General features: G+C 29.5%; 1 protein-coding gene across 9 annotated transcripts in view; it reads left to right on the top strand.

Annotated features, from left to right (window-relative positions):
* Positions 1 to 26,858, top strand: part of Rgk3 (Rad, Gem/Kir family member 3) — a 39,336-nt gene continuing 12,478 nt past the window's right edge. For 2 of the 9 annotated variants that reach the window (XR_016140747.1, XM_011631156.2), the window contains exons 1-4: positions 5 to 603; positions 3,883 to 4,620; positions 6,881 to 7,147; positions 25,566 to 25,778. Coding sequence is in view for 8 of the 9 variants with exons in the window: in XM_011631156.2 (XP_011629458.1) it covers positions 4,374 to 4,620; positions 6,881 to 7,147; positions 25,566 to 25,778 (727 nt within the window). In the remaining variant the exon portion in view is untranslated. Of the gene's footprint in view, positions 604 to 3,882; positions 4,621 to 6,880; positions 7,148 to 25,565; positions 25,779 to 26,858 lie in introns of all 9 variants that reach the window. The other 7 variants (XM_025217077.2, XM_011631159.2, XM_089082841.1 and 4 more) reach the window with 7 other exon arrangements.

The raw sequence follows: 26,858 nt of genomic DNA, 5'->3' as shown, positions 1-26,858 counted from the left end.
CGGCTGCCAGGACGCCGGGCCGTCAGTGTGCCGCACATCGTCGGACGTGCATCGTGTCGGCCGAATCGTGCTCATGAGCGAGTGATCGAGACATATGATTCGAGTTCGTTATGATCGTAGAGAAGGATGAAGTAGAAAATGACGAGGAGATATCCTATGATCGCAGACGGCCTAAAGTGGTAAAGATCGATCGTCATGTGTGACACATCGATCCGAAGAGATCCCTAAATTCGGGACGAGAGTAGGCATCGGTGATGTCTTGGGGCGATATCTCGAGAGTACGCGCGAGTAACATCTCTCGATATAATTATGGTTAAAGGGCAGAGGTTGCCGAGTATCGAAAAAGGGAGATAATTACGGCCGTGGCAAAGCTCTTGAAGGAGTGGAACGTGGAGGTGAACATATGGGGGGACAGATCGGCGGAGATGTTTATGCTTCTCCCTAGAAGATTTATGCGAAACGATATCTATAATTAGTTGTCGGGAAAAATAAGTCGACGAAGAGAGCGGTGTGATTATCGCACAGGAAAAAAGCTGATACTCTGACTTTGAAATTCTCCAAGGGTGCCCGGTGTTCCTTTGTTTTATCCTTAGTCTTTCCGCGGTGAGTTAAATAACTGAATAATTGAATGAAAAGGCACTATTTATGTTTTAACAGTCAAATTATAGTTATAATATAGTTTTGTTATAATAAAATATATTTTTTAGATGCTTTTGATAGAGAATTATAAATTAAGAGACACTATTTTGCAGAAAAAGTCGATATAAGTTAAATATTTTTTATAAAAATTAACGTTACATTTAATACAATAATATTTTATACTATAATTTATATTATTTAATTTGTTCAATGCACAGAAATTTTATTTTAAATATTGTTTCAATAGATATCAAAAGAAATAATATTATTTATTTTAACCATATATGTATAATTTCAAAAATGTTGCTTAAACAAATGTATTACATATATTATATATATTAATAATGTTTTAAGATTGAATTTATTTTTTTCTCTCTCTTTAATGTCAAAATAAGCAATATATTTATTATTAAAAAATAAAATTTAAGTTGTAACAAAAGGTAAAAACATTTTAAATAAATATAATAAAGTAAATTTATAATTTAACAAAAAAATATTAGTAAGAAACGAGCTATTAATTATAGTTTAATACGATAAGAATATTATTTACATTTATTTATTATTCATATCCAGATTAAATCCGATAATTGAAGAAATTGTAGAATTAAATAGAGATTGCTAAAATACGACGGATTCAATTAATATCTCATATTGCGTATAAAAATAAATACAATTAAATGATGTAAAAAAGTGGATATAATTCTATGTAGAAAATACAAAAGCGTGATAGGACTATTTAAATTACTTATACTCTTTAGAGATGGATAAACTGATATAAAGAAATTAAATTGACTTATTATCTTTTTGATACGTCTCTATAAATTTTGAAATTTCTTTTGTTATATAAAAGTAATAAAAGTTGAAGAATAAGATATGAAGAATGGAAACAAGGAGAGCCAAAGATAGCATATAATTTTTATGATAATTTTTAGGATAACTCGCAATGATATTATAAAATATGAAGTTATGTTGCGTTAATACATAAAACATTTGTAAACTATTGATTTTAACACATGATGTCGATGAGAGCTCGTAAGACCTTTTCTCTTGTCAGAGCAAAGCTTCAGTTTCTCTACTTAATCCTATAGTCTATCTATGGTAAACGCGTCCTCGCGTGATATATTATTTTACAAAGGAGAAGCCTTACTCGAGAGAAGTGCTTTAAATAAAGTCTGTTGCAACATCCCATTTGTTAAAGATATTTTCTTGTCATTGTGATTTTATGCCCCTTTTATAGATAAAAACTAACGATACTTGCGTTGCATACTTGCATAATAGCAAATGTAATAGAATCTTTTGTGTAGACTATTTTATCTTTTCCTTTATAATAATATAATGTAAAAGCGAGAAATTTCATCAATTAACAAATAATATAACATAATATTATTATTACTAATACAAATGCACGTACATATACATATACATATATGTATATATAAACCTTTTATTTGTTATTTGTTTTTATTTAAAAAAAATAACTTTTTGTTTAAATATTATAAAGTTTAAATTAGAAGAAGAAAATATGAAGAAGAATGTATATTTGGATAATTAAATCGGTAAATTTATATAATGTTATATAAAGTTATAATGTTAGCATTAGTGAAATTATTCGGATATGAAAAGATAATTATCTTCAACAACAAAGTACTTAATTTCCTCAGCACTCTCTTATAGTTTCAAAGTAAAATTCACGACAGACGTAAACTCCATTGAAGAGAATACATTGATAAGGTGTCGTAAAGTTGTATTGGTCGGACTGAGCTTACCTTTGTCGATACTCGATTATAGTTGGAACATCTTCACGCATCGATATCTTCTCGATATATCGCGTTTGCTGTTCACTAACTTCGACAGCTTCGACAGTCTACAGAATTGTCTTTCAGTTCCGCCGAGTTCCGCGAAACTTCGGAACTACGTGCCAACTACGTGATATTGTCACTGATCTTTATCCTATTTAATCAGAAACAGGCAAGACAGAATTTTCAATTGTTTAAAGTTTAAACATTGCAACTAGATTTGATTAAATTAGAAGATTATTTGAGTTAGCTTTAAAACAAAACACAGAAGTATATTCGAAGAAAAATATTAAATACAATATTTTAATTATTTATTCACATTTCAGCATTTTTAATTTTTCGTTTTTTTGAAATTTTTATTGATATTTTTAATATACATAACCTATTTTTCTTTTTTTCTCTTTTTTTTAAAAATAATCTTCATTTCTATTTTTTTTCGTAGTTCGGCAATGTAGATGTAAAAATATGTATAGTGTATAGATGTGTGATGCATATGGTATCTAATTTATAGAAGTTGGATTTGCGGGTTTGCTAAATAATAAAATAATAATAATTTAAACAATGTACAAATTAATTATCCCTATGAAAGTTAATTTTTAATGAGACTTATTTCATCAATGTATATTGCTGTTGAATTAAAAGCAATCTGTTGAAAACAAATTGTATTTGCAAATTTTAATTTTTTTATTGTTTTTATGTCTGCATTACTTTAATGATACTTGTAATTGATTTAGATGAAACAATGTTTAAAATTTTTAAATTATTAAAAATACATTTTTCATCAATTAAGTTTTAAGAGTGTTATCAGATAATAACATTTTTAAAAATATATTTTTATTTATAATTAATTATTTCAATAAATCTGATTTAAATAATAAATTTAAATAAATAAACAGTTTTACAGCAATAATTAATAAATTTGCAATTTACAAATTAAAATATGTATAATTAAATTACTTATCTGCATATAATATGAAATAAATTATACGTACATATTTCATGAATTGTTCCTTTATAAACAACTTTTATGTAACTAAAAATCTATTGTTTTTATATTTTATAATAAATATATTTTTATATTTTTTATTCTTAAGCAATAAATATCTATAATTCACAGAAACATTATGATATTATGATATTTCTATATTTATAATTCGTTTTCAAAGCTTTCGCGATTGCATACGGAATAATCGAGACAATAATCGACGAAGTAAATCTAATTAGTAAACGAGCTCGCTTCCGGTAGGCAGAGTAACGATAAGGAAGATGCGAAAAGAGAGGTGAAAAAAGGGAAATGAATAAAAAAAGAGAAAGAAATACCGATGCCAATTATTTGATCGAGAGTTTAGGAGAAGCACAATTTGCCACTGCCGTAATTACTCCGACTGTTCCATTATCGCGCACGTGGGATTAGAAGAAGATAAAACTTCTCACATTTTATTTGTAGAGTGAAGAAAGATGCGAGAGTTCTTTTCGGAGTGAAACGGAGGATTGGTCGATATATTCCCAGATTTATGACACATGTCTATGGATATCTCATAGAATTTTTTCCGAATTGAAATTTTCGCCGATAATCGAATTTTACGAATGAAACGTTTGCAACGTTCGAAGAGACATTCCGGAAATCAGACGTGACGTTTTTCACGAAGGACTTTGATTTGAAAGAAAATCGTACAAGAACTTTAACAAGCGTTTGCATCTCAGTATGGAAGAATTATAATAGAAATAGTGCCTGATACAGTCAAATAAACCGTCGTATTTTGTGATTGAGAAGTGAAGTATAAATACTTTGCGAAATTACAGCAAGCTTTGATAGTAACGGAAGACGCAATTTTATCGGGGAAATCCGGAAAAGATAATCATCAATATCAGACAAAAGCCCTGAGTGGTGATCAGTTACTTTAAAGAGGGAGAGATAGTGGATAGTTACTTGAAAGAATGGCGGAAGACTTTCTTCGCCGGAAAACTAGATCGGCTTCGATTTGTGCCCCAGGATTTTCCAGCATGGAACAAATGTTGGAAGCTATGCCACCCTCGGGAGCCCGTGAGAGAGAGAGAGGTGATAGTGGCAGTGGAACGCCGGATAGCAATACACCTACGAGGAGACGAAGGCCGGCTACAAGATCCCAAAGCGCCCGTGTTTCCGGAGGAAATAAAAGCATCCGACGTCGTGCCGCCGCTCAAGGTAACGATACAGTGGTTGAAATAAAGATAAATAATAATTTACCTGTCGCGTGTGAGTGGATTTTTATAATCTGATTAAAGTTTGTACCTCTCAGAAAGATTCAAAGATTCGAGAGCTTAAAAATTCAGAAGTATGAATGATCTATCAATTATTTTGAAATTGATAATTTCTTTGATAAATTTTTAAAAATGAAAATTTAAAATTCAAGATTTATCGATTCTAATAAAAAAAAGTTCACTCATCGCTTTGGTGAGTGAAGCTGTAACTATATATGTAAGGGTTTAAATTATCAAATGATCATTTTGCACATTTAATTTTTTTCCAATAATCAAGATATGAACGAACAATTGCCAAGATTAGATTTCAAGAGATATGTAAAAATCTATTTTACGCGACAAGATTGCATAGTGCGATGACCGGACGTAACTTCCGATAGTATCCGATAAACTCGTGGAAACGTCATTGGTGACGTACGATCCTTCTTGGCGAAAGAGCAAAGTGTATCGATATTGCACTGACAACACGCTGCGCTAGCGTCTCGCGAGAGTTCTTGAAATCATTGCGGCCATTATTCTCGGACATGGATTTGGCTAGTAGGTCACTGACAATCCAAACACGTTTCACCGACCGCGTGTCTTTGCAATTCTAGAGACCAGTTTCGTGGCTAAGCATAATGTTTTCGTTGTTTTATGTGCAGGTTGAAACACGAAGATGTGTATATACATGAGAAAAATTATTAGAGCGATAATTCATGTTGTTTATGCAAATGATGCCAGCAAGACTTCCAGTTTATAATTAAAGACTAAACAGCTAAAATATGAATGTAATGTCTAAAAATAGAAATTGACGAATATTATTTATTATTATTTATTTAGAATATTATTTATTAATATGATTTTTATTTAAATAATCATTGTTTTTCAATTTTCTTGATACTTTGAGAAAAAATTATCTTTATAATACTTATCAATATATGTTTTGCAAGAAATTATTTAAAATTATTACAAACATTATTATCAATTTTATTGTATAATGTATTGTATATAAATTACTAATGTAAATTACAATTTATTTATAATTAATAATGAGATAATATAAAATTAAATACTTTTTACATCCATTGGTTTTAATTTTACAAATGCTAAAGAATTAACTTTTGTTTTAAAATATTTCTTGTATTTCAAAGCTTTAGTCACAACATTGAAACGAGAGATTCCACTTTCTTCAACACTTGATAAAACGGGGAAATTTATCTGCTTGATAAACCTCTTGATTAAATGAAACAAATATTCGAAACATAGTTTGAGCTTGCTCCTCTCTTCCTTTCCGCATCGTTTAATTTCATTTCTTAGTTCTTTTTAAGTTGTACTAAATCACTTGACTTTCCATGCGTCGGTTTTGCGACGTAATAAGTATAGTACCTTCGAAAAATGCTTTGCTCTTTGCTTTACTGATGAAAAGCTCAATCAGCATGCAGTCAAAGAAGAATTTTCTCGTTTTAGTCTATTCATTAGTAAAGATTTGCTTTTTTAATAATTTTATTGCTTATTTGAATTGTTCATTCGCCTGTTATAAAGTGAACATATTATTGTAGCAATATATTGCAAAATATCAAAAATGTATTCCTATAAAAACTTTTTTATTTAAATTTTTTTAACAAGAAGATAAAAACTAATGTTTTAGACTAATGTTTTAGAATATGATTATTTCACGTTTTCATGTAAAATGCATGCATAAATAAAAGTTGAAAATAGAAATATAAATATATATATATATATATATATATATATATATATATAAATATATTGATAGATAGATAGAACTAGATAATAGAGCTAGATATAGATTTAATATGGTTGATAATATTAAAATCCTTTCTATCAGGAGACACGGTAATGTCTCGGGTGTCAAATCAACCCAAAACACTACCGTGTGACTTTACGTATTATTTACGCATTAATGTAGCACAATAAATTTTACACATTTTAAACATTAAACATTTTTTATTGAGAGGTTATATTCCAATATCTTTTTTAATGTAATATAACGATTTATCTTCTTTTATCAAAATCTTGATTTGTAAAGACTGAATAGATTGACTTATCACGATTGACAGTATTATATGTAAATGTTTGGCATATAATATATATGAATATCATTATTGGAATCTGTTAAAAAATCTGTTATATATTTTTGATAAATCTATATATCTCTATCTAGTATTGTACGCATTAATATTTATTAACTTTATTAATTTCAGCCGCCGCTCATCATCATCATCATCATCATGAAGGAGGTAGCATGAAATCGGCTCACTGCAGCAGCGAACCCAAATTGACCGAGAATGACATCAGTCCAGGAATCAGAAGACGAGGGAGCCGAAGGGGACAGAGCATGCACCATACGCATCAGAGGAAAAGCAACGCCTTCCTGGATGTACCTGACGTCTCATCTGCAATGCCACCACGGGAGGAAGGCGAGGACGAAGATAGTTACAGACTCCGTAGCTTCAGTCTCACCAGCAAAGGTCAGAAATTGCCCTCTTCTATTTCTTCTAAATGTAAATAACCATAGGAAATAATTTTGCTTCTTACGCAAAAATGTTGAGGAAACTACTTTGGTGCCGGTCATCTGTGCATACGAAATAGACAAGAAATATAAGTATACTACATATAGAGGGTGTCCCATAATTATTAACGTATCTCTTGTGGACAGATGAAACGGATTATATTGCATAAAAAAGATTTCTATCATTTTATAATCTTTTTGTAATAATTAATAAGAGATTAATTTAACCATCCGCGAATAAACACGCGGAAAGACTATCCAGCATTATTCACTGCGTAAAGACTGCCCAGCATTATTCACGTAAAGGTGTATTCATGATTGCTACGCAATTTAGAGGCGTGTACTATAAACGGATAGTCTATCATTTGTAAATCACACTTCTAAACATTTTGCCACGTGTTTAGCCGACACCCGTCAGCGTGTGTTGTAACGTTGAGTTGTTGTTTTGTGCGAATGCACGCTTATTCGCGGATCTTTATAAAATAAAATTTCATTAATTATTGCAAAAATCGCAAATTCTAGAGAACTTTTTAATACAACTTGTTTTATCTACCATGAGAACCATTGTTAATTATGAATACTCTATATATAAAATGAATACAACCAATTATGGGATTAGAAGCTAAGTTGATATTTGAGATAAATGGGAATAAGATAATTAAAATAATCATATAAATAGAAACTTTGTAAGCTTCTAATGATATAATTAATAATTTAGAAGTCTTAATCATTTAATTTATTAATTCGTAAAATTATAACGTGACAACTATTAATTTTTATCATTGATAATTTGGCAATTGTTTTATTTATTAGTGATTCTCTGTGATTTTGGTAGGTATTTAGAATCTTGAAAAGATTTGGTGATAAATTTCTCGTAGAATAGATATTGAGTTTAAATAATTACATTTTTAGATTTCTGATTTCTAATATAGTGATATACAACCTCTCTATAACATTTTTGACGAATATATTTTAGAATGTTTTAGAATGCCGCAATGTTATTTGATATTTCAAATACTTTTAGCGTCTTTATATTAAATCTTTTATATCCTTAAATGTTTCCTGAGTTCTCTATTATCGCAATTTTTCTAACCATTTTATAAACCACCGACATTCGTTTAATAGTGAAAGCGATATGAAACTTTTTCAAAGTGTGTACGCTTTGCTCTTTTGAGATGCAAATTATTGACAGCTTCCAGCATTGTGCAAACATTCTCAATTTACCACGAAACTATCGGTAACTATGTAGGTGTAACAACATGGTTGAATTTTTCGATAGTTTCGCAATAATGTATAGTTTTGGACAAATCAATTATTAACTAAACTTTTTTATAGTATATTTTAATTTAATGAAATATTACTTATAATTAATCAGTAATTACATATTTCTATTTAATATTTACAATTATTCGATAAAATTTATTCATTCTTCGCATTGATAAGATTTGCTGCATCAGATATAATAAAAAGTTCAACTATTTAAATACGCGATATAAATTCATAGGAAATAATTTTGTTAAAATTTCCATGGACATGGTGTTTCAGAGATTGTATGTTCTATTAAACTTTATATGTTAAAACTTTTTGCGAGAGAGAATGAAGCATTGTTTTTTCCAGTAGTTCTTAAATTTATAATTTAATTAAGTTTTTCTAAGCACGCGTTTTATACTTTAATCTTATGATAAAGGTAAAGTTTACTTGAAATAAATAAAAAATAAATAAATTTTTTCGGCGAAAAGACAAAAAATAATTAATTTATTAGTATGAAACAATTGCTATTGTTCTCTTAATTATATTGTTCTCTCTAATTTGTTTATTTAAAATTTTTGGAAGTTCTAAATAATAGCCATAATTTCTGTAGAAATTAAGTAAAATTCCTAGAGTTCATTTTCGGACTATTCTCTTTTCATCGCGACATTGTCATCTTTCATGAAATCGTCAATTTACACGGGAAAAGAACGAGAATAAAAATAAATTTAATCGAAATATTTCGAATTGTGTTTTCTTCGCGTTACTGCCTCACATGTGTACTTCGCGAGAAGTTGCGCCAGAAATACACGAGTGCGAGATAGATTCAGCAGGGGAGAAGACCAGAGGAGTCGAGATAAGCGAAAATAGAGCAGCTATAGTTGTGACGTCGACACAGCTCCACTACGGAGGACTTAACTCGAGTTCGATGAGCCAGTGAATGCGCGTGAAAGTCATTTATACATAGGCGTCTTGAGTATATTATATTAACTTAGTTACGCGAATAAGAATGAATGTGACTTCAATGACATTAGATGCATTGATTCAATTATATATTTAAAAAATATGATTGCCAATTGACATTAATAAAAATTTTTCCTATTTTGTCGTGGAGGGACATGGTCATCAATTTAATTTAATTCCAACATAATACTGATTAAACCTCAATTAACTAAAAATTATGACGTTAAGGAAATGTTATTATGATATTGATGAGAGTTGTAATAAAGCAACATGAAATTTTTTTCGACGAACTATTACAATTTTCTTGTATTAATATAATATTGTTAATAAATATATTAGTATTTAATATGTTATTTGCATCTATTATTTATTTTTTAATATATATATATATATATATATATATATATATAAATATATATTTAATATATATATATATATAAAATTTTAATAAAGATATATATATATATATATATATATATATATATAATAGATGTATTTATAATTATGTATTGACTATAAATAAAGTTAATATTTTCTAATCACACACAGAAATCTCATCTTAAAAATTTTACAACTAATTTTGAAAAGATGATATATATCTAGTTCATTTATATATTTTAAGATTTTATAATTAAAATTACTACTAATTATATATATATATTAATCTTTATTAAAATTTTCAAAAAGAAGTAAATTACATACATGTTAAAAATTAAATTTTAACATGTTGTAATTTTTTATTAATTTTTCTCTATATAAATATTGATTCAAGTATAATACTTTATTCACTACAATACTTTATTCAAGATTATTATCGAAATTTAATATTACTAAAGAATCTGGCAATAAGTATAAACGCATTTTGGTATTCTATACATATTTGATATTGTATTGAATATCTGATTGCTTCAGATATTCTATTCAAGTTGCTCTCCCTTTCTCTTTCTCTCTCTCTCTCTCTCTCTCTCTCTCTCTCTCTGTTTGTCTTTTACTGATCGCCTTTGGAATGGAAGTGAGGTATAATGCAGTAACAAAGTTACTGAATTTATGCTAAAATGACATAAAATCTCTCGTTTCTCACTTAGATCAAATCGTTTGCTTGTTAACCATTCTCGAAAAGTTACTGTTTAAGAACGGAACGTGACTTCCAGGCAAAAGTGGCAATTTAGATCAGCGAATACATCAGCTACGTGATCGTCCTGATCCACAGAGATAAACAGTCTGTTGAAATTCATATAACGTCGTCTATCATTGTTTCATTTGATACAAATAGTTTGATAGCAGTGCAAACTGTAATCTGATGCATTCAGTTTGCGATTCTTCCGTTTACATAACTAAAAGCGAAGTTTCAAACTACGTCAGCATGTAAAATTTGATCTATATATAATTTTATAATTACTCTTTGTGATTAAACCTTAATTAATGCTAATATTTTTTTAACATTGTGGTACTTTACGAATATTATAAGCATAAATATATATATATATATATATGTGAACCAATTGCAGTTGTTTATTTGATTGACATTAAACTTTTTAACACTTTTAATTGAGTTTCAAACTTGGTAGAATGGATTCTATTTTAACAGAAACTAAGTATCTCTTAGTGACAGAATATAAGTGGAACGGCAAATATAAGTGGAACGGAGGCACTATTTCTGTTCAAGCAACTTTCCGAATGATTGAATCCATTTCCTATTCTTCCTATTTTTCCATAGACTCATTTGTCTTTGTCTAATCAAAACTGTTACGTTTCCTGGTTCAAGCTGGTTCATCATAAATCGAATTCGACTACCTGTTACATTCGTAAACGTTGATTTCTTGCTAGTTTTAATATCAAGTTTGAGATAATAGGATAGTTCCGCAAGAAAGAAAGCATTAAAATTATTTCTGATTGTTTTAGACATTTATTGTGATAAAAATAATAAAAATAATAAAAACTGCAAATAATTTAAATTGACTTATTTTAAAGTAACTTAAACGATTTTTTCTAATTTCTAAAAATCATTGAAAAATTGAAAACTAATTATGTTTTTGAAATCACTATTTAATTTAATATGTCAAAATTTATATTTAATAAAAAAGCTTATTACATACATATAAGCTATATATTATATTATGCAAATATAATAAGTGATATATTAGTAAGTAAGTTATATATTACATGCAAATAATTGCGTAAAAAAATGAAAAAATATGGATGCACATACAATTATGAATATGAAAAAATAAGCATTATAAGAGCGAAGGCATCGTGAGTATCGGAAACAACGCGCGAATTACAATCAAGAATCCAAAAGAAGATGGAAAAAGATCCTTAAGAAAATAAGCAAATTGTTTCGTTAGTGCGTAAACCTGAGACCAAGAGGTAACGCAATTTGGCAAGCGCTTCTCTTCGACCTGTTACGCTCTCGCCAGAGCTGTCGCTTCCATTTACGCGAAAGCTTTCTTGAACGGTTTCTCAGAAAGTTATTTGAGATCTTATTGTTGTTTTAGAACAACAGTTTGCTCAACGATAGTACAAAATAATTCGTGATAATTCTAGTTAGCAAAAACTTCTACATGAAACAGTATTCTCTGTGAACGGTTTAACTTTCAAGGGAAACTTTCAGAATAAGATGAGATGATTTCTTTAGAAAGGGCTTAAGTGATTTTCATAGGGGATATATAATATGCAATTCTACACAAAACTTACTACTTGTACATTTAGAAATCTCGACGATTCAATTTATTTAATAAATTCATAAATTAGTGATTTAACGCTTTAAATTACACGCTTCAAATTTAAGAATTTTCTTCATAAAAGCTCTTGAAATTGAAGACAAGCGAGAGATTTGTGATATTTGCAGATTTGTAGATTCATCTGACCATATGATTCCACGTACCTGTTGCCTTGGGCGTTCGTAGGGAATTAGCTGATCTCTGAATTTCCATATCTATCGATTTAACTCTTCATTGTATAATGGATTTTCTGTCATATATTGATTGAAATCAATAGTTGCAGTTAAATGCACCTTTAGACCAGTTTGAATCATATATAAACCGAGATGCAAATCTAGTATAAAGTTACGTATTTACAGTTTTCTTTCTTTATATGCAGTAAAATAGATGTATTCGTACAATGGAAACGAATAAAAGAAACTGTAGATTTTACGAAACTAAAAATTTTATTCTATTTACTTTAAAAAATTTTTTAAATATTATTATACAATTATATAATATAATTATTTTTTATAATATAATAAACTAGTCAATTGAATATAATTATTATTTATAATATATAATATAATAATATTATAATAATATTGTATATATATATATTATATATAATAATATTAATTTTATTAATATATTTATTTTTATGAATATTATTAATTTAATTTTTTCTACTTATTCATGTATTTTGCATGTTCCTAGTAATGTAATATGCATCGATTAAATTTCCCATATCATTTTTTTTTGTTTATATTTGTTATTATATTCTATTTTTCTTTATGTATTTTTAGAGAACGGATAAATCCTCTTATGACAGATCTGTATTTCTCGATTTGTATTTCGATCTGTAGATCGATATATTTGCAGCATCCATCTCTTCGTTAATCTGTTCTTATTCTTGTCAACTACGTGTTCTTTTTTCTGACAGAATAATGATTATATAAGGAAAAGACTTTACGGACGTAACACGATCTGATTTCGCGTAAAGATATTAAATTGTGTTTTAAATTACGCGCTAATAAACTACAGGCACATTAACATCGCCAATGTAAATTATTCCTTTTTCTCATTATTTTCGTTTATCTTGTCTCTCTTTTCATATTTTTAATTGTACGTAATTTATCCAAAGATTTATCCAAAGAGAAAAGATTTTTTTTTTAATAAGCAAAAGAAGAAAGAAGGACAATATCAGTAAAGAAACCAGACATAAGCATATATATATATATTATAAGCATATATATAAGCATATATATAAGTATATATATATATATATATATTAGGCATTGCAGTATAAATAAGGATTTCAGAAATTACAGAAGTTTGAACACTTATGTATTTTAACACCATGATTCATTTTTAGATATATAAGGAATAATTCTCTATCAAATATCTTAGAATCTATTCTTAATAAAAAAAATTTTGTATATAAAAAAAATTTATTCTTTTTGTACTACATCTAATAATTTTTATAAAAAGTAGTTATGCAAATCATGTTTAATACGTGCATTTGTTTATCTCGGAAATAATTTTTAAATCTCCAAATATTTAAAAAGATGATAATTATAAGAAAAATAAATTACACTTATTAATTTTGCAGAAAATATTTCACAGAAACAATTTAAAGTATAAAGATTTTAAATTGTTTGTCTAAAAGAATACTTTATATTCCGTTCTTTTATATACCGTTTCATTATCTATAAGAAAGCACACTTTGATAAAATTGAACCGTAAAGTAGTAAAGATCGGCGATAGTTACGTGCACTCAATGTATAACACTTCATGCACACTTATTTCATATTGCGCATTCATCTTTTGTTTAAGTTTTCTATCGAATATGATCTCGACATTTTCAGCGGCATCAATGCCTTGACCTTACATATAATCGTTAGTCGTAATTCTATCCGAAGATGTTCTTCTTATGATCTTATCTTTCCTATGTACTTGCAAGTTAAGTTTGCACAACTTCTCCTGAACTTATTATAGTATTTTATGCAGAAAAGTTAGCAACGTAGAATTTACAAATATTTATAAAAGTACACACTTTTAAAGTTGTTTAAATTCATAATTCTTGTATGATTTCATAAAATTATAATTGCGAAATATACATTTTTAGTTGTCTGTGTCGAAACGTTGTAGAAGTAAGTTTATAAGAATATTTTATATATATAGAGAGAGATGTTTCTCTCTCTCTCTCTCTCTCTCTCTCTCTCTCTCTCTCTCTCTCTCTCGATAAAAGTTTGCAAATATTTTTTAATTTCGTATTGAATTCTTTTTAATGATATAAGTAATAATTAAATGAGTGTTATTTCATACAAAACAAAAATTTCTTTTTAATTTTACATTTTTAAAATGAATTATGTATAAAAATTAATATTTTTTATTTCAAAATGTTTAATATTTTTATTTAATAGTAACATATATGTATAATAATAATAATAATTTACAATATTTTGATATTTTGATATTTTGATATTATATTATAGTTATATTGGACTTGAAGTTATTATTACGTAAAGTGTGCACAATTATAGCATCATGAAATTCTTTGATATAATCCTTTTTTATAAAGAATCCCGTAAAAGGTAATTTCGACTATTCTGAGTTAATACTGGTAGCTTACAAAGGGCGCGCCGGCTGCCTTACGATAAACACATTGGCGGTACAGCTGCTGCAATTTATTTATAAGCGCCTCGGATACTGCTTTCGCTGCTATAAATAATCCTATCGGCGTTCCACCTTTCCGCAATATTAGGCGCGTCGTATCTCGCCTCGTTGAAGGGGGAAAGGTTTGTTTTGCTCTTGTTGCAGACCTTAACCCTCTGTGCTAACAATTTTCTCTATCATTCGCTAAGCCATAATTGTCTTTTTTCAATAATGAATTCGTACTGATTTTTCTATTTCGTGTTCAAAGCTCAAGGTGAATGATCTGTACAAACAACTGACTACATCAATTATCACGTATTATAATTTAATGACTAAGATCTATTCGTTTAAACGATTTATCTAATTTTACAAAATCAAACATTTTGTAACATTTAGTCTATTTAATTAAGAAAGATCGATGCATTTATCACATTGAATCTTTTCTTCTTTTCGTATAAATAAATATTTACAGATGTCCATTTTTTAATCATAATTGTGGCAATTTCGTTCATAATTATATCATAGTCTCGCATTTTGTTAGAATAATGAATATAATTTGTATACAAACTTTCTAAAAGACTCTGTGAAACAAATATCTAAGCATATTTTATATTTTCATCATCTGTAATACAAAAAAGTTTTTTCTTTGCCCTTTCTTTCTTTCTTCATGGATGTTAAAAAATATATTAACTTATCAAGCTTAATGAGAAGAAAAACGATCGATGTTGCACATTTTACTGGCGCATTTGATACGTCAACGTGATTATTAAAGAACAAATCTCAGCGATAAAATAAAATATTTCATGTTGCTTTTTATGACGTCACTATAGATCACTTCCGGTAACTTTAACACCGCGCCCACTTTCACCCACGTCATTACATCAATTTTATCCTACGTCCGGTTTAACGTTATGATATCACGCTCCCAGTTTATTACCATCTCGTTTGTATCATACATAATAAAAACGTCACCGTTATCATTTCCATCGAATAATGACATCATTTTTATCGTTGTGCCCGATGAACCGACGCCGATTTCGTAATGTCGCGCATAGTGAGATCACATAATTCCGTGCCGGGAAAAATATCGTTTATTTTAAGATATCTTCTTCTTGAGAAAAATCTCCTAGAATCTTCTTTCTTCAAAGAAATATTCATCTATCGTAACAACGAAGAGCGCACACTGGCGACACTCTCGGACACGGAAGGTTATTAATTATAAGCTTGGTCGAACGTGCGCGCGTCCAATGAAAATTTTCCAATGAAAATTTCTTTCAAGGTTCAACAAGCATTTTGCTTGACGGACGGAGCCTCGACGCGTGGGCGTTTCCGCGCGTATGCACGCATGAAAATTGCGTTGAGTCTTCACTTGCCATTGTCTCTCCATCCCCTTCATCAAATTAAATATTCTCACGACTTTAGAGTTGTAATATCACGACTTTAGAGTTGTATAGTATAGTGAGTTTATTATGACATTCATAACTATCGTTTGTAATGACCGTTTACAACGGGAGATAATTATATTATAACTAAAGTTAAAATTTTGAATTGAATATATGAATTGATAATATGACAAGTAAATGTCACTGGCAAGAAGTTAATTTGGTTTATATCTCGCGATGCTGATGTTATATTGTAAATATTTTCGATTGTGTATTTCTATTTCCGTCGCCATTCTACGCTTGGTTACATTTAAAAAATTCAATGCTCCATATAACATCGACTATCGGATAAGGGAGCGAGCATAATCGAGAGTTCGTCTTTCTCGGGCTGCTGCTATTCAATTCCGTACTTCTCCCCTGTTTTATCAAGGACCGTGTACGTCCTCGCAGTAGATATAGCTAACGCTGGTCAGACATTCCATTGTGCGGCTTCATCAGTGCATATGCTAGCTCGTACCACTTGCTTGATAATATCATGAAAGCATAATTTAAAATATCGTATTTAATTAAAAATTTGTTTTTCACGTGTTTTTTATGTGCAAGATAATCTATTAAGTTTTAGGATAGATATTTAATTATTGATACGCAATTGATTATTGATAAACAATTAGAAACACATGTAATAACTTGTAATTTCAGATATTTATAATGTTTTAAAGATGTTTTAAAGATTAATGTTTAAAATATTAAAAGATTTTAGAAACTTAACAATTAACTTAAAAACTTAACAATTTTATTTTCCCATATCAAAGGAATATAGAATTGCAAAACTTTGAATCTAAAAACATATAGATATTAAAAATATGAGGTGTCTATGTGTTAAGAATTGAGAAGAAATGCAAAAAAATCGAATGATTCTAAATACTGTAAAATTAGATTAAATTGTCCTAATATTCTTATTTACACTGAAATGGTTTTATTAAAAATTTGAACTAAATATAGATTTGAAAATAATTTTGTTAGATTATCAAAATTATTATATAGGATATTTAAATGATGACAATGCTGCACGAATTTATAATATTCTAGCAACTTAAATACTTCTACATAACTATTATGATGACTTAGCAAAGATGACTTATTTTTTATCTATATTTGACCAAATTTTTAGATGCTACAGCAAAAATGTCCCTACCATGCATTTAAAAATAATTGTTATTTAGAAAATAATTTGTTATTTAGAAAATAATAATTGAGAATAACAAAATGAGAAATATAAGTATAAGATATGCCTTACAAAAGACAATAGAAATCTAGAAAATAACTAAACAATTTCAATCAGAATCTTTCAGTTCTATAATACATATCCAGTGAAATGATTTATGCCGACCTTGCGCAAATGTCAGCCTGTGAAATCGAGGGACACGTTCTCTCTGATTGTTCGTTGTACTTATTTCGAAAATCGATTTTGCTTTTCCTGGATGCTCGTAAAACGGATCTCGCTCGTGGGAACTCGAGCTACAACGATGGCGACGACGGCTCGTAACGTTTTACGATTTCCCGCCTTGTCTCGCTTTATCGTATATATGCGAGAAGCGCATACGCTTTTGCCGCGCGTGCAATTTTGCATAAATACATATCAATCTTTTGTGTGACGAACTTCACGGCTGATGCACACTAGTGAGCTAGTCAATCTATGTCGGAATTTATGGTCGACTTGACTCCTTCGTCTTCGATGTAATCCGCTTTCCGAAGCGGATATCTAGCTACCCGGCTGTTATTCGCTGGGCTTGCAATTTCTCCGAGCCAATGTAACTCATGTAACCATTAGTCGTTATCTAGGGAAGCACTATTTCTGTTCTACAATTTTTTTTTAAATTTTTATGTAATAAAATCAAGTTTATAAAAAGAAAAGAATGAAGAAAAGAGAGAAAGTACAACTATGTATTTTTATTATGTACCTATTTTATGTATATGCCGTTATTTTTCTTTATTTTAAAGTATTTCTATATGTGCTTTTAACATTTATAAGTTTAATAATTTTACGTTTTTTATTAAAGTAGTTTTTAATATAATTATATTACAATTTAGAAGTTAATTAAAAATATTACAAAGTGAAATCTTATAAACAGTCAGTGTTAATAAAAAAATTTATTTTAAACTATATTATATATATAAAACGAGTTCTATTAAAAATTCTTTTGAAAATTTGAAAAAATGCATTTTAGTACTGCAGTTTCTGTACTATGTAATTTAGATAAAAATTTATCAAAATTTCAGAGGCTGTTTAATGCATGCGTTTACTTAATTAATATAAGAAAGAATGTTGACAGCTAAAAGCTCTTGCACAGGTATTCCAAGAAGTGAGTTTGCATATATAACCATAATAAAATTTACGAGAACGATGGCACATTAACACGAATCCCTCGGTGAATACTTCAATTAGCATCATTTTTCAGTCTCTCCTTTTTCCCTGTGAAACAACAGACCTTTGATTGGCGCTAAGCTGGTCTGTCAGATCGCGGGAAGAATCGCGAATGATAAATTAGTCGTATTTGTCGGTAGCGATTTTACTTTTAAAACGCGGGGGTGGGCCGGTTTTGAGTGGTAGCTCGCGATACTCGCTTTCATAAGGCACGTAATGCGCGCGACCGATATCGAAATATTAAACGGATCTAACAGAGTTAGCGACCGCGCCAGATTGGTCGGCTGTTTACGGCTGGTAACCGCTACGTTATCTCGGAATGATTTGATTGCGTACATCGATCAATATGCAAACGTTCCAGCGACTACTGGTACCGCGTGCAGCGAGTCCAACTCCGGTGCCTTTAGCTCTCTCTCATCTATGCATATGATTCTGCATAGCCGGCGCGCCGCGGGCAAATCTGCATTGGCTCGTATATGCATCGGTGTGCATACGCTCGCGTGCCACATATGCATGCATGCGTCCGGGATATATCTACGCAGCCACGCCTTCGTATAATGACAACCGCGCGCAGTTGGTAGACGGCAGATTGGTCCCTATAGAGCAACACCATGCGCGCAGCTATATCACTGCCGGAGCTTTCAAATGTGCTTCCCCTGGTTGCTTAATGGAGTTCAACCGCGACGTCGTAGAAATTTTGTCAGCGCGACGGAGGCGGCGACTTTGTGCCCTGTGGATTTGCTTAAGTCGACGTGACCGACATATAAATTAGAATTCTTTCATTCTACAAGTTGCCTCATTATTTATTTGTCGCGACAAGGAAGTCGTTAGATGAAACTTATTTGATTGAACTTAACTTGATTGAAATCGCAGTTCCGTTTACATTTACCTTAAGCACAATAATATTTCATGAGTCTTTCTTCCTTTCCTTTTTCTTTTTTTTTACAACTGGACTCATAGAAAGAAAGATGAAAAGCATTTCGCTGAGAATGTAAGCTCAGGAAAGCTTTTAGGCTTATAGGAAATAGAGAATCTATTTTGCAGAACAAGATTTTAGAATGATCGGAGTGCAGCGTTAGTGCATTGCAGAAAAGCGCATTACTAAAAATTGTTTTCGGATCAAATACTTTTATACTAATTGCCACCGGATCATCTAGATATTAAAGTATACAATTCAAAATTTCTAATATTTTTGAAATTGAAAACTAATTTTTGTTTTTATTAAATTATAAAAAGTAACTTCCTCTTCCATACCAACATACATCCGATATATTGGACTGAATTTGTTTGTCTATTTTCCTTTGGCAGTGTTTGCATAAAGAAAATATCAATATTTTATATTCTACTATTATTCTACTATTATATTCTACTATTAGTTCATATTTTATTATGTTGCACAATGTTTTATCTCGTACAGTCTTACAGTTGTGCAAAAATATTGAATATGCTGTAGATTAAATGCAGTACTTTAAAATAAATATGTGCTTAAATGCACATTATTAATTTTTGAAAAAATGGAATATTCTGAAAATGTTACGGAAGATTGATAATTCACGCTTTATCTAACAATATTCGTTATCCAAGAGAGGTGATTGATAATTTAGTCTGATTGCTGACGATATATCTGTCTTTTCTAACATCCAATTTCACCAACGGTAAGAGTCAAAGATAAATGAAGCAAGCAGTTTTTTGCCGAATGAGATTAGAGAAGGGAACCTGGTTACCTTACTTCTTTTTGTTTCTACATTTTTCATTGGCTTCTGTAACTGGAATTGCAGAAACTTTCAATCATCTAAATTTTTCTGCCTTCTTTCACGAAATGATCATTGCACATTACTAGCGCAGTCAGAAAACATAATTCCATAAAAATCAGTATTTTAATAACAATATCTCATATATGATTAAATATATATGGTCTAATAAAATAATAAGAATTATATACTATTTATTGCTTATAAATATTGGTTTTTATTTTATTTTATTATTGGTTACTAATTTATTATTAATGGTAACTATTTGAATATTCAATCATTTATAAAAATCACAGTTAATAACTTTGGTGTTAATTTTATTGTTATAATAATTTCTATTTAAATTTATAATTATAATAATAATAGTTTAATGTAATTCATGAATTCATTGAACAATTGTAAATCACAATTATATGAAGCAGAAATATTCTCTCTCTCTGCTTTTTTGATCTTCTGACTGTAGTATCTAAATTAAAAATAGCTATATATATATATATATATATATATATATATATATATATATATATCTAAAAAAAGACGAATAGTATCTTTGTTCTTTCTTTCTATTGACTCTGTTTATCGATCGGAATGTAATTCGATTTTGAGAGCACGGGAGTGTGTAAAAATACAGTGGGACGCTTTCCATAACACGCTTCACCTGCCGTAAAACTGACTTTCAGGCTCTCCAGGCCGATAACCCATCGGACAGCCAACATCAGAGGAAAAATGAGTAGGCGGCAGCAGAGATGACGACAGCGAGATGATCAGCGTCTCGATTATCGTCTCTGATGAGTGCCAAAAATATGCGTCATCAGAAATTTTTGGAACGTGTCACATGTGTCATAAATGCAAATGAAACAGAAAAGCGATATAGTTACAGTATGATTATAGAAACTGTATGATTATAGAAACTGTATGATTATGGAAACAGTATGATTATAGAAACTGTATGATTTTAAGATCTACTTTATCATTTTGCAATGTCATTCTTGAATCTCTAAAATATTCTCTCTCTGAAGTACAGTTCTGCATTTGATGTATGTGATAATTTCGGATGCTGCATTTCATAAAAAATTTATATGACAGCAGAATTTTAAAAATTTAAAAACTAATATTGTTTTATATATCAAGAGTGGACATTTTATTACAAATTTAATAAATGTTGTAATATTCACTGATATAGATATTCTCTTTTCAAAACATGATAAAGAGTTTTCTACCCAATTTATTTTAAAATTATTTAACAACATCAAAGTCTAACGGACGCCTTCAAGTTGCCTTTACACATCTTGGATCAATGAACGTAACGATTCAAAAGCAACAGGGTTGCGGACAAACACTTGGCTATGTATATTAGAGCAGCATCAAACGACTACGACTAAAAGATAGGGAATTTAATTGCATCGCGAAATTTTCTCGAGAATCATTTTCAATGCGGAAATATTGCATCTAAGTATTGCGCAAAACGATTTGGCAGTCATCGTTTATCGTATGTCGAACGTTTAAACGTTTTATTAATAGAATCTACCTCAGCTATTCGATGGTCAAATCGGTACACCTGTACCACGTTTGTCGTGCCAGTTATTCGTTCGTCAAAAACTCACGCGGCGAATGAACGCACAGCTAAAGGAGAATGAACGCACGCGGCGAATGAATGCACAGCTTCCCCATTTTTCGTTGTAAAATTACTTATTTTTACAAAAGCATGCAAAAGCTTGCGCCAATGCATCATGGCAGTTCAGTCGAGCGCTGGGTGATATTTTTATCAAAAGCACGTGGAAAATAACGATCCCGCAGCGACCCGCAGCTCGTTATGTCAGCTGACATTATCTTGTAGTAGTCAATAGTATGCTGTAATCGACACCTATTTTCAATCGGATTTATATCATATAAATAACGATATACATTTATTTTATCAAAGCTATGCAGTAAAATAATTTATACGTTTCTATAATTGAACCATGGAAAATTGTGTTACGAGTTAATAAAGGAATGGCATTTAAATCGTAAATCATGATTTTTATAAAAAAAAAAAAATACTAAGCCCGCTCGTATAAGATTTATTGTGATAAATGACATTAAATTGTGACTTTATTTTTTATCGTTGAAATTAAAAAGTATTTAAAAAACAACAATAATTTTTTAAAGTTGTCAAATTGTTTGAAACGCTTTTAGAATATTTTATTATTATTCTTATTTTATTTTTTTCTTATACATGTATATTTTATTTCATTTAATTATAAGTTATCATATCTAATATAATATAATATATGTATATATATATATATATATATTTTTCACGTATATCATGGTTATTGTCACCTAAGTGATTTGTCAAATTTTCGCTCGAATCGTATCATTGCCACCATCATACCGATAAAAATAGTTGATGACACTTAGGGAGAACCGCCGTCGTCTCATCTAACGTTTGTCTGACTATTGTTGCTCGAATGTGATACGAAATTCCTCCGGATTTCACGAAGCCGAAACGGAAATCGGATTGTCCTCATGAGTTGTCCGACGCTGTCCAATTTTCTCTGCATCTCTTTCTTTCCTTCTCTCTCACTCTCTCTTTAGCGATCGATCCTCCCGCTTTCATTCATTCGTACGTACAAGTACACAAGTATGCACAAGTAGCACACATGTCGAGCTAAACTTCGCGCTAACAAAGGTATGAGACAAAGGAAAGGAACGGACAGACGAATGGATGGGATATCGGTGTTCTGAGTCGCTGAGAAAGAGAGAAAGAGAGAGAGAGAGAGAGAGAGAGAGAGAGAGAGAGAGAGAGAGAGAGAGAGAACAGGACGTGCGTTGTTCTCTGAGCGGTTGACAGCCGCACGTTGACATCGGCGTATACACGTGCATATGCATGAAGATGCGGCCATGTGTTATTAAGTACAAGCTTTACACGTGTGTGTCATGTATGCATCTATCACAGAATGTTCATAAACTTTTTGGCAGGAAAGATTTGTCGTACAATTGATCTATAATAAATTTGTTTTTAAAGATTGAAATTATAAATTAATTCTTATTGATATTTATTGAATTTTTAATGAAGCCAATTTAATGCGGAAAGGCTTATCGGCTTAATATTTATTTGCTAGGAAATATTTGCGAGAAATATATTTTTTATTATAAAAATTATAAAAAAGATTTTATTATAAAAAAGAAGATATTTTTAGATAAAGTAGATAGTAAGATTTTTTTTAGATAAAGTAAATGCATTTTTTAATTTTTCCTAATAAATTAAATGTAGATGTAAATTTATCAATGTATTATTAATTATGTTACGATTGAGAAACAAAATAAGAAAATGAAGAATTTCTATTAAATTACGAGTAATTTATGAATTAAATAAACAGAATATAAATTTCGATAACTTTAATACAATCAGAATTAGAAAATAGTAATCAAAATTTCAGAATATTTCATTTTAATCCACACTTAATTTCGTGAGACTTGATTTGAGTCATCTTACACATATGATACAAAACTGATGTATGAATCATCCCACAGATAAAATGGATTCATGAATCATCTAAGGTCTATGAACTTTTGAATGTACTTGAAGCTTGTGTGTCAGATTTGTGCATTTCTTTATTCATAATTTTTTATTTTTAAAGAAAATTAAATGTTTACAAAATTTAAATTAGATGCAAAATGTTTGTAGTAAAAATTATTACTAAATAACTATTTCTCTGTTATTTTATGTATATCATTGCTTCCAACATTTATTATCTTTCCTATTTGTAATTTTTTTCACACCCTTTTTAAAATCCTATCTACATTTAATTCCTCTTTCCTAAAAAAGAGATCTAGTATTTTATCTAGAATAATTAATTACGTGAACGCACATGTTTAATCCATAATAAATAACCGTATTGTATACAGGTGTGCAACTTTCGACTTGTTAGCTAGTTTGACTTGACATGCAATTACTACTACAAAGTAAATGCATTAACACGGAGCTAGAAGCGTGTTCGATAACCAAAGTTTACTTTTACTGTGTCTAAGGATTATTTACAAGTTCGGCCACATACCGATTCAATTTCTGTGTTGAATTACATTTATCGGCAATGGCATCGAGAACGATCGTGTGAATCCATTACAACTCCAACGGCATCGTTATCTATTTTCACGCAGATCTACGAGCCTAGATCTACAGTTGATCTTTGTTTCAATCTGAAACGTTCTGCGCTGGTTATATTAAGCTGTTAAATGTATTTAACTATCAAAACATACTTGATAAATTCAATTCTCCACAGAAGTTAATTTTCAGAAAATATGAAAATAATATTGCTCAATAGATTTTTTTATTCTTTGATCAAATAGTAAATAATCTTTTTCTCTAACACAAATATTTGAAATAATTTTTATTGCACTTGTATTTGTATATTAAATTCAGATATTTAAAGATAAATTTCAAATATGTAAATGTATTTATTTTAATAATTTAATATTTTATTGAATATATGATTTGCACAAATAATAATTTTATAATAACAGTAATTAATAATAAATATACTTTTTGTTTTTATTTTTTTCTCATGTTATATCTATATATAAAAAATATATTATAATAACACAAATAAGATTATATACGTAAATTTTTTCTTTTATAAGTCATAAAATGTATTTCATATGAGAATTGCTTCATTAACTGTGCGATGAAATTCTGTGCTAACATAAGAATTCCGACCATTTCATTCCGTTCTCTTCTACCAATTTCAAGCACATATTAAAATGATACTCACGTAAAGTATGACATTAGTGATATTAACCAGAGTTAATACGCTGCAAAAAACGTGACGGTGTTTAGAATATACAATGTATTTTAAATATAGGAAAACATGAATATGCAAAGATACGTATACTCGATCGACGCATAAGCAAACTGAACATGAATATAAATATGAATCTAAAGCGAAAATGGATTATAAAATATAAAAAAAGAAACGCGAAAAATCAGAATTCAAATTTATTTGAAAAGAGACATTAATGATATTATATGAAATGATATTATAATATCTGATTTTAATAAAAATAAAATATATTTTAAAAAGATGGTATCATTTATCGATTCTCCATTTTTACAGCAATCATTGATTAATCTTTATAAAAATATTTGTATTAAATAATTATAATATAATTATTTTAAACTTTATTTTTTATTTGTTCATGTTCACAATTTAAATCTCAATTGAATTTTTATACTAGTATAATATTTTGATGACTGCTTTATTCTTGGTAGGTGTCGTTAATAGAGGAGATTCCTTTCGGAAAAGAAGATCGAGATCGAATTCTCTAGCACCTGCTGACCAAGAAACTGAGGAACGGCGACTGCCGCCCAAGGAAGTAGTTTCGCACAATGTTGCTATGCTAGGTACAAGGGGAGTTGGAAAAACTGCTCTTATCAGTCAGTTTATGACCAGCGAATGTATAAATGCCTATGATAGACAAAAAGGTGAGTTTTATGGAAGATTTTATAATATGAAAATACGATAATGTGTTTTATTTTACTGTACAATATTGTGTGAAGATTGTATAAAAAGTATGCTATTAAGTTTCAAAATATGTGCTCGTTCTACAATCTTTAATAATTAATAATTCATTACTAATTGTGAAAATCGCAAAAGTACAGGACTTTTTTGCTCAGTTTGATTTGCACACAAGTGATATATCATTAGGAATCAGATATGTATGTAAAAATGTTTAAAATTTTCTTAGAATTTATTTTTTCATAGTAAAAAGATTAGTGAATTTGATTAAAAGCAAATTTACGGACTTTGGAAATATGTCTTCTGATTGTGAATGAATAAAAAAAATTTTCTTTGATTGTCATTATTGAATTAATTTTACTTTGACTATTCTAAATGTTAATTACTAAAATGTTTAAAGAACAAAAGAACAAAGTACCAAAAAAACATAAAGAAATATGTTCTTTCTCAACAAAATTTTTAATAAAAAAATTGATTTTAAAACGCAATAAAAAAAGACAATAAAAACTTGTGATATATTGAACGAGAAAAATTTCCATAAAACTTATTATTAGACTTTTACTACTGTTACTACCATTGGAACGACTATTAATCCTTCGATAAGCGAAAGTGCAGAAAATGCAATAAGAGGATTTGTAAATATCTTGCTCAGAAGAAATAGGATTAAGACTTTCAATAGAATGTTTTATTACCATGTCATATAAACGCAACTACCACATGGAAGAGATTGCAGGAAGGAAATCGTTTCTCGATTGATTCTATGGCAAATAATCTTTATGGCGACTTCCAACCATTTACACTTCGCGTGCGGCACGATCGTCTCGTTATATCGGGTGAGTTTACGCGACGGTCTCTCGTGTGTATTTCGATAGCATGCCCAATACGACGTCAGGCTCCGACAAGAAGCGCGCAGTTCCGGCTCTCTAAGCTCCTTGGGATACGCGCTATTCTCTGTGAATGAGTTGAGAGTGGAGCGACACTTAAGTTGATATCTTGAGACCAACTATGTCAAGCAGATACTTGACAGAAAAAAGAACGAATATTTC

The sequence above is a fragment of the Pogonomyrmex barbatus genome, unplaced genomic scaffold (genome assembly GCF_055798465.1).
Source record: "Pogonomyrmex barbatus isolate J1 unplaced genomic scaffold, ASM5579846v1 scaffold6, whole genome shotgun sequence".
NCBI classification, from domain to species: Eukaryota; Metazoa; Arthropoda; class Insecta; order Hymenoptera; family Formicidae; genus Pogonomyrmex; species Pogonomyrmex barbatus.
This window is presented reverse-complemented; position numbering and strand designations above follow the sequence as displayed.